At 37.6% G+C, this 14,161-nt stretch overlaps 1 protein-coding gene across 1 annotated transcript; it reads right to left on the minus strand.

The window, feature by feature from the left end:
- Positions 1 to 8,613: 8,613 nt before the first annotated feature.
- On the minus strand, positions 8,614 to 14,110 carry LOC132034104 (RNA-binding protein Y14A-like). The gene is made up of 4 exons (XM_059424348.1): positions 13,816 to 14,110; positions 11,570 to 11,706; positions 10,735 to 10,880; positions 8,614 to 8,842 (listed from the first exon to the last, which is right to left on the minus strand). Exons 1-4 carry the CDS (start codon positions 14,072 to 14,074, stop codon positions 8,797 to 8,799), a joined length of 588 nt encoding a protein of 195 aa, XP_059280331.1. The 5' UTR covers positions 14,075 to 14,110; the 3' UTR covers positions 8,614 to 8,796.
- Between the last annotated feature and the right edge of the window lie 51 nt (positions 14,111 to 14,161).

A 14,161-nucleotide genomic window follows, 5' to 3' on the forward strand; every position in this document is an offset into this window, starting at 1 on the left:
TCATGAACTCGAACTAAATGATAAATATAGCCCTTGGCTATCATCTTTCTCGCTCTAAGGTAGGAAATAAACATGCCTCTCGGAGTTGTCGTATTACCTTTCCATTCAAGTACGGGCTCTCCCGAAAGTTGGAATCGAACTAATTTCATCCGGCAATCAACATTAGCATAACATGAGGCCAACCAATCCATACCAATAATCACTTCAAAATCTAGCATTTCCAACTCAACTAAATCAGCTTTAATCTGGCGGTCACATATCACAATCACACAATCTCTATATACTCGTCTAGCTATCACGGGATCACCAACCGGAGTGGATACCTCAAAAGGCTTAATTGACTCGGGTTTCACCCCGATACGGTTAGCAACATATGGAGTAATATATGATAATGTGGAACCCGGATCTATCAATGCATACACATCATGGGAAAATACGGACAATGTACCTGTAACCATATCTGGGGAGGACTCGAGATCTCGTCGTCCGCCTAAAAGCATACAAGCGGGGTGGAGTAGCACGGGCGAGATACTCCCCTCGGCCTCTACCTCGGCGACTGTGGCCGGAACTGAGGAACCCGCCCTACCGGCGCGCGGCGAAGAACTACCGCCGATCCCGTAGCTTCGGACCCCAACTCTACCGCTCGTCGATGGGCAATCTCTCATCATATGCCCTACCCCCGTGTAACGAGCATCTGAACCCTGGCGACACTGTCCGGAGTGTAATCTACCGCACTGACTGCATCGCGGTACCGGAGGTCTCCTCTGGCTATAATCTCCCCCAAACTGTGAACCTGAGGCCCTCGAACTCTGACCCTGTCCTGAACGGAAGGAGCGATCAAATCTCCTACCCGTAAATCGGGAGGTGCACTCGTCACCGACCGGCCCTCGAGTGTCAGAATATGTTCGGCCTTAATCCCCTCTATAATCACCGCCCGTGCCCATAGATCCGGTCCTTTTGCTTTCCCTCTATCAACATCACGATCACCCCTTTGCGGAGGTTGATGTCCTTCTAGATTTTGGGTATGGGCTTGAATGCGGTAAATATCCATCCCATCTTACAATGAAGCCATTAAACAATCTTTGAACAAATGTGGCCCTAAGCCACTCACAAACCTATGCACCCGATCTCCCATATCGGCCACCATAGTAGGGGCATATCTAGCCAAAGAATTAAATTAAAGGCTATACTCCCGAGCGCTCATATTCCCTTGCTTCAAATTTAAAAACCTATCCGCTCTAGCTCGGCGGACCTCGGGTGGAAAATAATGGCGAATGAAAGCATCCACAAATTCTTGCCAAACGGGAGGCGCATTCTCTGCCTCGATGCTATCCGGTTATTATACCATCCTTTGCCCACATCCCGAGTCTATATGATGCCAACTCCACGAATTCGGTCTCGGAAGCATGAATAATGCGCAACGTTCTCAACATTTCATCAATAAAGCCTTGCGAGTGCCTTCATCGGCTTTGGACCCGAAGAATTCGGAGATTCAAGCTCATAAAGTCACGGGCTCTAGTGCTAGCTGACCGATCACTTGGGCCCGTATTCTGCCGCTGTGCCTGGGCGGCAACTAACTGCGTTAGTAAGTGAATGGCCTCGGTCACTTATTGACCCGAAGTAGCCGGTGGAGGAACTGGAGGCATAGGAGCTGGAGCTGAAGCCCCTTCTTGTTCCTCCGTAATAGGCGGAGTAGTGGAGGTATTAGATGGAGCCTCGTTATGTGATTCATCCTCATCTACATTCATAGGCGGCTCCCTTTCTGCCCGCCTTTTCGTTGTAGTCTTGCCCCTTCTGGGCGGCTTTAGCTTTTCCCTTTGGCGGCATTTATGAAATCACAACACAGTATTAGGGAGGATAAAACCTTATAGCACGGCTCTATCGCACGATCTCATAAGATGAAAGATGGTCATTTTTCTTAAATGCCTTGTAGCCTCCTCATTTTTATTAGCGTGGCGCGCAAACACACCATAAACAAGACTCTACTAAACACGGCTTTCGTAGACACTTCCCTAGGACCGAATTGCTCGATACCCCTCGTCACGACCCCGGCTACGGTCCATGACGGGTATCCGAGGCTAACCACCGAACACTGCTCATCCTGTTACTCATCTGCTCTCATTCATAATATATACTCATAATCATATAAAACTGTTAACATTTGAAGCAAATTTACTTTTATAAACATAAGCCCTTCGGCTATCAAAATAATATATATACATGCATATACATGAAGACTGTGAGACCATACTACCCACACTGCGTATCTATGAGCCTTTACTAGAGTACTAGACATATGAACGGGACAAAGACCCCGTCGTGCCCAAAATATATATATACACAAAAATCTTCTCAAAATAGCACCTCCGGGAATAAAGGAGGGCTCTTGTCAGAATCTGGCGATAGCTCACTGTATGAATCCGCACCGTCTCCTCGTTACGCCCAGGGTGAACCGAATACGTTGTCCAAGAAAAAGGTCGTCGTACGAATATTGTATCGAGTATGTAAGGCATAAACAATAATAAGACATCAAGGAAATAAGGAGCATCAAATGAGGGGCGATGCGTAATCGATCGTATCATAAAAGAAATAATATGCCGTTTACTCTCATAATCATCATCATGTCATGTATGCATAAATGTATAAGCTGCCCGACCATATAGGTACGATGTGATAATCAATAACATTAACATTAGCCTGCGTCCAGGCCTCCCGCGTCCGGGGTACTGATAACGTCCAAATACACTCCTCAAAGAGAAAGTGTACACGGTCGTATGCAATATATTTACCCAACTATGAGTCGGGGTCGAATCCCACAGAGAACAATATATAGGCGATTAAGAAAAGTATGAAATTTTCACTAACTAAGCTAAAGCCAAACGATGGATAATATTTTGGGTTTTTGAGAAAGATTATGACTAATGCAACAATATAAACTAACCTAGAAAGCGATAAAATGATCAATGGCCACAAGTTCGAATACAAGGAAATTACACTCAAGTAACGATCCAATGTATTTCACGATATCACAACTAAGAGCGGGTTTATGTTAATAGATAATGATTTCTAAAATCTCATTGAAAGTCTTCCAACCAAATCAATGAATTTCACTCTAAGCTTTTCCAAGCCTTAGAGTGTGATATTAGGCACAATCAATTTAACCTCAAGTAACTATCCTCTTCCGAGCTCAAGTTATTAGATGGATTTAATGACCCAAATTCTTGTTAATCAATCTTTCCCAACCTAGATTTCCTCTTCCAAGCTCAATCTAAGTAAATGGGTGAGTCCTAGGGTTAGCTAATCCCTTTGGAAACATTCAAGAACGAGATTAATTAAATCAACAAAGACCCACTTCAATAGCAATAAAAAATCATTCAATACATAAGCAAAACAAGAGTTTCAATCCAACACTTTAATCATAGAATATTTCCATAAACAAGATTCAAGTGAAGAAAGTAAATACTACACACTTAGATATACAACACAAAACAAGGAATTGAAGAAAGGATTAAGAAATATCTCATTGAAGTTCTTCCAATCTTCTCCTCCAAAGTGTAGAGAAACCTAGCCTCCAAAACTTGCAAAATGACCAAAGATGATCATGTTTTTTTGCCCTAAGCCTCTCTTTTATGCCCCATATTTCAGATTTGCAATTCTGCCCGTTTTTGCGAATCTGTCCCGTTTTTTGCAAAACTGTCCAGTTTTGACAGTTTTGCAAATCTGTCCAATTTGGCCTCTTTTTGACTTTATTTTCACTTGGTTTCTTCCGATCACTTCTAAATCATATAAAACCTGTAAAATAGATGTAAATGATATTAAATGCATTATTTTCTCAAGCAAACATAGCAAAAATATAAGATTAAAGAAGAGATAAATTGGTAAAATACCAACTTATCAGGTACCATCTCATGCCGCCCACTAGTGGTGTCTGCCCATGCCATCTGGCCATGGTGTATAGCTGCCCGCCTTGGCGGTGACTGCCCGGCCATATAGGCGCGGTGTAATATCATCATCATATGCTCATCATAACTCATCATAATGCATGCATGGAACTCATGGACAACTATATCTTATCGGGTGACATAAGGTCGTAAATCCCCGATTCCATTATGGAGCATTCATAAGCATTCTGCCTCACCTTGAAGGAACAAGCATAAGATGAGTGTATATAATGATCAACATCAATGGATTATGGATAACTTCATTAGCTTTATAGAAACATCATATCATAGCCTATAGCATCTCTAGACTTAAGCTTGTCATTATCATTATCATACTCGTAGCATATCTCTTATCTCATATGGCTATTCATGAACAAGAACTCATAGTTTTCTTGAAGATGGGACATTCATAAGAAAGGAGGAAATTCATGCCATAGGATTCATGCCTTAGAAGAAAGGGCTAGCCTCACATACCTTTGCCGTTTAACTATTTTATCGCTTGCTCGTTCTCCTTTAATGCACTCGTTTATACCTTCAAGGGAATTCGTATCGACATTAGCTACACAATCATAAGAACGTACTTACTAAAGCTAGAGAAAATTGGGCAGCATTTCCTTTGTTTATACTACTTTCCTCCATATTCCATATCAACTCCCAACATTCATAACAACAATCACAATATCATAAACAATAAGCATCATTCGATTACATTGCCCACATTTCACAATTTCACTCCAAATCCTCCATAATCATGACCAAAGTTCACTATCGTTTTCTTTCACATTTAATACTTATTTCATGTTCTAAATATCAGTCATAATCTACTTACAATCACAATATATCCATATTCATGATTCATCCCAAACTACTACTCAACAATAGCACTATTCACACATTTATGACCCATTTTCTATACTCTTCTACAATCCAAGTGTTTCAACCTATCAATACTTCAAACAACATGGAAAGGTCATGAAACTCACCTTAGATGATGGAGGAATAAGCCTTGAATGGTAATACACCTCTTGCACCAAAACCCTATTTCATCTCTTTTGGGATTTCTTGGTTTGGATGACTTTAATGGGTTTCACACTCTTGATTCTTGTTGGTTTGATGAAGTTGATCATCAATTTCCTTTGTGTTCTTATGGATGAAGTGTATGGAATGTTCTAGAGGCTTCTTGAGTTGTGGAGGAGTGAAGATGAAAATGAAAATAAATGAAAGAGAGGTCCCTTATATTAATCCCAAACCTGTCCCGACCAAGATCTACGGACCAACATACGGTCCGTATGTTTTCTGCGGTCGTAGATCGGTCCGGTGAGACATGTTATACTGGGCTGAATCTACGGTTGTACATACGGTCCGTAGATTTTATACGGTCAGTAAGTCTGGCCGTATGTTTGCCCAGTTTTCCGAAACTTGTTCTCGTCGACTCGTTTGATCTCCGATCCTTATGGAACCTTCTTAACACTTGTCTAACACCTCAATACCAATCTAAGGGACGTTATAACTCTTCCTCAAAGCATCATTAAAACATCATTAACTCGATACTCGTAAATCATGTCCGACACACGACATACGACTTGCTTTCCTTAACAACTTCCTCTCCTTATCTTGAATGTCTTTGGAAATCTTAATTAGGACCCTCAAATGCTATTTCTTGCTCGTCGAAACATCGTATACATTATACCCTTCGATGCCCTATTCACTGTACGCTAACGGGAAATTTCCCAAGGTGTAACATCCACTATTTCATCCTTGTTATTCTAAAATTGTATTTTACCAATTTGCCATTAAACATTCTACTATAATCGATTTTGCTTTATTTCTTGTTTCTTTCACCACCGATATTTTTCTTCTTTAACAAATTTACATAACTTTCTTAGCTTGACTCTTTTGATTTTATCCTTTTTTAAATCATAATTTATTTATTTTTTGGCTAAAAAAATCATAATTATAAATCTTTTTTAAAATCATTTTTTAAGATGGGAATTTTATCTGCGTATTTTCTTACTTTTGTTATATTAGAAAATTTAGGAATATTCTGATCTTTTTAACATGTAGATTAATTTGCTAATAATATCTTGCATCTTTGTCAAGTATTAATAAAAGGTGTATATGTGGTAGGTTCTTTTTTGAATTTCAATCACAGAGACATGTCATGACTAAATAATATTTTCTCGAAAGGCATCCTTAATCTTGCAATTTTTCCCTAAAAGTCCGTTACTAAATCAGGTTTGAAGAAGTTGTCCTTCACATAATTATTTTGGTGTCGTTCGCCCGTTTTACCCTTTAAAATAGATTTTACATTGGACGAAATTATAATTTAATAATATTTGTAATATTTAGGACTTTGAAATCACTTAAAATTTTGATTGTTAAATCTTTCCTTATTTGAATTATGTTAGAAGTCCTAATATTTAAAACTTTGAAATTAATTTTATTAAATATTTCCTTATTTGAATTATGTCAGAAGTTCTAATATTTAGGACTTTAAAATCAACTGACATTACTTATTAAATAATTGACCAAATAATAAAGTCAACTGTTTCCTATAATAACTACACGTAAATATATTAAATCTTGGACTCTAAAACCTATAAAATAATATTACGTTTGTTTAATCCTTTGGAGAACAATCAATAGTCTAGAGTTTTAGCCGGACTAATGCCTCTTCCGCCCCAAAAGCCTTTATGGCTTCTCTTTGTATTATTCAGTTCTATATTTACAAATTCTTGTTTTCCTAACATGGTATCCTTCTCAACGAAAATTTCCTAATATAGAACTGAATAATAACTCCTACATTTAGTGTGCTCTCTTTATGCACGAAAATTTCTATTTTTTTTTCTACAAAATTGTCAAGTTACATAATTAGATGAGGAAGGATTTAATACGCAAATTTTAGTTGATTTTAAAGTCCTAAATATTAGGCAAATAATAAATGACAGTTTTGTATATTGTATAGTCTTTTAATACAAGGCAAAAAGTCCAATCAACATTTTAGGCCCTTCGTGTTCTTTATATAACATAGATTACCACATGCACGGCACATCAGTCCTGTTGGAGGTAATTTAAACTGAGATGATCACATAAATTCTGTGTTAAAGATTAATTTCATAGATGCATCTCAGTGGAGAAAAAAAAGGAGTCATCATGTAATATTCTTTTATTCTTTTAAAATGTTTTAGTTGTTTCACCCGCAAATCTAATATTTACTTGAATAAATTTTTTGTCCTTTTCAGAAGATATATGGCGTAAAATGTGTGTATAGTTTTTTTATTTTAAGAAAAAAAATATGCTTCTCTACTTAAAAGATCCATGAGAGAGCATACTGTTGTAATGCCCAATTGGGGCTTTCAAAAATATTAAGAGGGATATGAATGTCACCAAAATAATTCTAAAATGGTGAATTAAATAGCGACAGATTATTAATAAATTATCAAACAATATTCTTAGCTAGGAGCTATTTAGCGACGAACTAACGATGAAGTTCGTAAGTAAGTTCATTTTTATATGTACTGTTTGTTGTCAAATGAAATACGCGCTTTTAATACTTTGAGACTAGTATTATTTGAAAAGTTCTGATTCATGTAAAATGCTATAGTTATTGATGATATCGAGATTATTTTAGTAGCCATCTCTTTTTACCATAAGGTCACCACCCGAGTTCATTGTGTTCCCAATGCCAGTCACGTCCAAGGGTCTTGCTCTCACTCAAATGGAACAGATAGAATACTTGAAAGGTATAAAAATGTTCACATCTAATCAAATTCAAAACAAATATGAGATAATATTCCATATGCTTGATGCTGTCAATTATCGTAGTACTTCACTATTTAAGAATACATTTTTACTTGATTGGATTTCAACTCAAATTCAGTCAAATAGGATGAGTGAATTTTGAGAAGTACTTCTCGAGTAATTGGAGTCAAGAAAAAGAATATTGGAACAATACATTTTCATTTGAACTTTTTCTTCCGCTTGCCTTCTAGTCTGGTTCGTTCTTTGGGTGTCCCTTTCAATCAGTTAGCCTAAACAAGAAACATACAAAAATCTAACAAGTATCACATTTCAACTGGTAGTATATTTTTTCACCCGAAAAGCAAATTTCTTTTTGTATTGTACATAATCCGGAATGATTTTCCCTTCTTTTCGGGAGGGAGAAGGGGTGAAAATTTATATTTCCTTCTTATAGGGCTGTTTTGACTGTTCAATATATGTCTCACGCCCCTAATCCCTTCTTAAGTTTTCACATGGCAAAATAAGTAAATTCTGCTGTACTTAACAAAGAATGAAAGAAAAAGGCGTTCATGGCATAATTGAGCAAATAAAAAGGAAAAACATAATTCAAAAGAATAAACATCCACTCCAATCAAAGTAGGAAAAGCAGCACAAGTTTTCTCCTCAACCTAAAAATGATAGTTAAATTCTAACGATAATCTTAGCTCTAGAAAGAGAATGCCTCACTGCACTTTCTTTTTGCATAATATCGCCAATAATAGCATATGCCAACTTAAGTGAAAACACGAAACAACAACTTGCATGCAAATTTTTACCAAACGAAGCAAACATCCCACTCACAAGGAAAAAGATCAATCTCAGATGACTACTAGACAATGCTGAATATTATGAAACGAATAAAAAAAGAAGCTAAACATTTTAGAGGCCAGTATGGAAATGCAATGCTGCTGGAGAAAGCTCTGAATACCGTCCGCACAAGGAAAGATAAAATAGACAAGTTGGAGAAAACTGAGAGTGAGCGAAGTAATATCATACACATAATTAAGGACACGATCAAACAATTTGGGGAAAAACTGCCAGTAAGCCTAATGACCATTGCATACATGCACACTGATTAGAATCTCCGCCTGGGACTTCTAGAACGATGGCCACGCGGATCTCTGCACAAATAAGGATCAAATAAGAACCCACTGTATTTTAGATAATACTTCAACAACTCAAAACCTGACAGAAAATTGCACAAACACAGGCATAAAAGAAAGCATTTTCTATTATTCTTTTTCTATTTTGATGTAACTGAAAAAAACTTCCAGTGAAGGAGAAATGTCCTTGATTCTAAGGTATCCTATGAACTCAGAAGGCATAAACTCACTTAGGGAACTCATTAACTTTTCAGTGTGTGTTCGGGGGGAAACTGAAGATCCTACTTACAAAGATTCCTTCAACTGAGAATAAGTTCCAACAAAATCATCAAACACAGTAAGGAGAGTAAGTTCCAACAATATCATCAAACAGTAACAAAACTAAGCTTCAATCTCAAACTAGTTCGGGTCGGCTACCTGAATCCTCAGTCTATGTTCTCGCTCCCACTCAAATATGTTCCACACTGATAATCCATAGTTTGGGGTTCTCCAAAACTAGAAACTCCCTGTATTTTCTTTTGACATACAAATCTCTAAATAGACTACAAAGATTACTAACAAACATGACATGTGATGTAAGTGTACCGACATGACTAAACTTTAATCCCATATATGGATCTTTTGCTTCCATTGCATCCTGTGGTTTGCTAAAGTTTGTAAGAACTCCAAGAGATTGCAAGTCTTTGAGAAGACTTTTACGAGATTTTAGGTCTATCCTATCCCTCCCCCTTTAACACCTTTTAGTCGCCAGCGTTCAATCATATAACCAATGCTATAAATAGATTTTATGTGCATATCTCACATTCTACACTAGTAAAATGAGACAGGCAATTTAAGCTATTGGTGGCTACGATCTCTGGCTGTTTGCTAACTCAAAAAGGAAGTCAGGATTTGTCTGTCCATCAGATGTAGCTTCGACAATTTAGCTATTAGTGATTGTCGTTCAACTTTGAAGCAGGCCCAATCTGCAAGAAAAGCTGGTGTGCCTGTTTGGCCTTGAAGTTTAGGATAGATACATCCTCATAGTCTGGCAACAATCAAGATTGTGCTTAATATAATAATTTGGTCCCTTCCAGTCCATGGCGCGATTGATATGAAATCTAGTTCAATCCATCTCAACTTAGGTTAAAACCATAGTACCAAATTCAACATTTTGAAAACACAGTCTATATTGACCATCAATTTCTGAAGAACAGAATCCCCACCTCGGGGAAGGGCAAGGAGGAGGACTAAAAGATGTAATGCTGGTATCTCCAGAAGCAGATGGTGTGATAGAAGTGAGAAGGTGCTTCTGCGTGGATGAAGGACTAGACTTCACATAGTAAACCTAAAGTCAACAATATGTTGGATTTAAGGTAAAAATGTAACCTGTTCCCACAGGTTTAAATCATAGAGGTCTAACTGCTGGTTGTTCAGTTCCATCTGATAGAAATGCAAGTGGCTGGGGACTAAATGGATATGTCAGGATCTTGGGATCACAGGTAAGCGGCTGTATTGGTCAAGGATAAGAGCCATTTTATACGGGGAAGAAGAAAGAAGTGATCACATAAACAATATATGTCTTGACTCTTGAGGGCAGATAATTGTGCTCCCTGGAGATAGATAGGAGGCTTAACCACAATCAAATCACAGGGGAAGTAGGAAACTGGCTGGAAGTATCTTTAATACCGTTTCAGCATTCGCAGGAATGGTGAGCCTGATGCTTGAATAACAGGAGACTTAAAAATAAAAAGAAATAAATAAAAGGTACAGCCATCAAAACTCACTTAGCTTAATTCAGAAAAGAACGATTAAAGTGAAAAACTAATGTTTTGCTAGGTTCAGGCATCATTTCTTCAGATTCTTCTGCTTCATTTCCCGTAAAGCACATGTAATAAAGATACAATAACATGGATAAACTATGGACATACCTCCTCCTAGCATTCCTCCTCTTGAAAGGACCTCTGCTAAATGCCCAATCAACATGTACAGTCTGTGTGAGAAACTCAGCTCCATCCTTTTCATTTATAGCTCTCTGTGCTTCTTCAAAGTTCTCATATTCTATGAATGCGTAGCCCTACACAAACAGTTCACTTCAGGTGACAGAATAGAAAGGACCTTCTTCAAGCTAAAGAAAATTCAAAAAACTAACACAGTAACGACATAAAGTATGATGTCTCCCTCCAATAAGGAAGGGCACACACATGAAGAGTTTTCCTATCTAGAGGTTTGAAAGATCTTCAAAGTAACTGATAATTGTATTCTAAAGGCAACCAATAACTTCTGATAAGTGAATCTGTTCCCACATGGGACTTATTCATGGCTCCATGCATAGATATGTTTGTGCTAAATTAGTAGCTGTTAAAAGTTTCCAGTCAATAGTGTGTGACTCAATGGTCAAACCTCCAACACAGGTACAAATGAAAACCATCCCGGAGTGAAGCTACAGAAAGCACTTCTGAATTATTCAAACTAGCTAAACTATTAACATAGTCTGCTCTGCTCTTGCTACAATATTGCACTTTCTTCATTGAAAAGTGACCTGATGGAAATGCAATAATGCTAAAATAAATGCTTGCAACAGCTAGTTTCCTTATGGTCTATTTATTCATATAGTCCCACCACATTTCAGTATCTTTCCCCCATGAATAGAAATTGTGCAACAGAACATACTCGATTTTCAGCATCTTTCCCCCATGAATAGCAATTGTGCAACAAGCAACAGAACATACTCGATTAGTCTGAAAAATAAGAGAATCAGGTCACCTTGACAAATCCAGTCCGACGATCCAGATTCAAATGCAAATTCTTGATTTCTCCAAACTCGCCAAACTCATTATGAAGATCATCTTCTTGTGTCTCTTCATTAACCCCAGTAACTAAAACAATCCATCCTTCAATGGCTGCAGAAATTGGAATTCAGTAAAACTCAATATCCTTAATGAAATTCTTCTTACCTCATTAAAAGAAAAAGAAAAATTGCATTTAGCAAACAAAGACCCTATCTAGCTGACGCTTTGTGATGTTAGTTAGTAAAATAATTGCATAAATTGGATGTACTGTCTATAAGCTCGCCGAATTTGTGCTTTAAGTGCTCACTACTTGTTACATGGCAGTACAATAACTGCTCAACTAAGAGCAATTCAAATCATCAAACTCTTTACCCACATGTTTAGCCAATCTAAAGCTACAGAACAAACAGCGGCCTATGAGTCAACAAATCAGAATGACCATTAAGACTATTCTTGTCCTAAATACTAAAGTGTTCACATAACACTTTCCTACCTTTTATGGGGTAAGTTTAGGCTAAGCTGGATTGGCACAGGCCGCGGGATGTGCTCTTTGAGAACCGAGTAAAACCATTTAGTAAATAAAAAACTCCTAATTTCAAAGTTTCGCCCTCGCCCTCGCCCTCCCCCTCCCCCCTCTCTCTCTCGCAGATAATTTCCTTTCTTTGGGCAGACAAAAGGAACCAACTTTAACAGCAGGAAAATGTCGGATGGCTCATTCTTCATCTCTTTTCTGGTTATGCACATAGTATGAACAACTCAAACCTAATATTTTTTTTGAGAGTACAACTAAAACCTAATATTACAATTCATTAGTTCCTCTATCCCAAACTTCTTGAGAGTCACCTTGACTGATTTCCAATCTTAAATCACACATAACTCAGTTACTTTCTCAGAATACAATTTGGATGTTTAGAACCTAGAGAGAAATGCTGCAATTACATTCTTTTACATTTCAATGTGACAACATTATCCACTCCATAGGCGCTTGCTAAAGTAAATAACTATCTATAAATTAAAATGCATTCAATAATTGGTAACTATTTCAGAATACAATTTGGATGTTTGGAACCTAGAGGGAAGTGCTGCATTTACTTTCTTTTCCATTTCAATGTGACAACATTATCCACTCCATGGGCACTTGGCTAAAGTTAATATCTTACTATCAATAAATTAGAATTCACTCAATTACCCACAATAAGCACCCTAATATTCAACTTTTTGAGCCAAAAACCAAAACTATTATGGAAACTTACGGAAATGTACCCTTCAGCCATCTAGTTTACCAAACATGGCCAAAGAATACACTGCCTATGCACTTCGACTGTATAAGTGTGTATAGATATGTATACTATATGTGTATTTAGTATAAACTATATACACCATGAACATATTTTGTAAACTAGATGCTTGAATGGTATTTGGCTGTAATTTTCCCCAAAACACACTTGAACTATATCACTTTTTCGCGAGTTTCACACCCCAACCATCCCTTGTTCTCTTTTGCTACCTAAGCTACTACCATCTATGTATTAAAACACACTTAGTTGAGTAGATGGAGATAGTTCAGGTAGGAAAAAAGGAACAACTGATCGTTGACTTAGTCAGCTTTGCGGGGTGTGTTTTAATACATATACGGTGATAGTTCAGGTAGGAAAAGGGTATAGTATGAAAAACACCAAAAAAAAATTATGAAACAATATTTAACAACCATCCAGACAGAGTGTATAATTAATATTTTACTACCTATAAATTAGAATGCACTCAATTACCAACAATAAGCACCCAAATATTCAACATTTTAAGCAAAAAGCCAAAAGTTACCTCAAAACCCTAAAAATGCACTGAAAAATCTCTTCTTTTTTTTTTTTTTTTTTGGAGATTATGGTCAAAAACACACTTGAACTAGGGCCAGCTGATAGTTGAGTTGTGAAACTCGCCAAAAAAGTGATACTTCAGGTGTGTTTTTGACCATTTACCCTTTTTTTTAGCAAAAGACAAAAAGTTATCTCAAAACCCTAAAAATGCACTGAAAAATCTCTTTTATTTAGATAACGGTCAAAAAAACACTTGAAGTAGGGCCAGCTGATAATTGAGGCAGGAAACTCGCGAAAAAAGTGATAGTTAGTGTGTTTTTGACCATTAACTCTTTTTTTAACCAAAAAATTATGTCAAAACCCTAAAACTGTAGTGAAAAATCAAAGATAGAGAGTAAGTACTGACATCGTTCAGGACCAGGACCGCCATCGGTATCGAGAGAATCGAAGCGGGCAGACAAGCGGGCATTACGGTCAGCCTCAGCGGCTTCTTCACGGAAACCACGTCCTTTTGTCTTCTTCGGAGCCGATGATGATGAGCCGCCGCCAGTGATGGCAGATTTGAGCTTAGGTATTGTTGGTGATGACGTGGCATCAACATCTTCGTCCATCAAATCGTCTTCCTCTGGCTCGAAGTCTACCGCCTCTACCTCCGCATTCGCCATTGTAGAAAATTCCTCTGCTTTCAAGCCAATTTGGGGGGAATGGAACTGTTTCAGGAAAGGAAAGGGTTTTGGGGGAAGGATATTAGG

Source organism: Lycium ferocissimum, chromosome 10 (assembly GCF_029784015.1).
Source record: "Lycium ferocissimum isolate CSIRO_LF1 chromosome 10, AGI_CSIRO_Lferr_CH_V1, whole genome shotgun sequence".
Lineage (NCBI taxonomy): Eukaryota > Viridiplantae > Streptophyta > Magnoliopsida > Solanales > Solanaceae > Lycium > Lycium ferocissimum.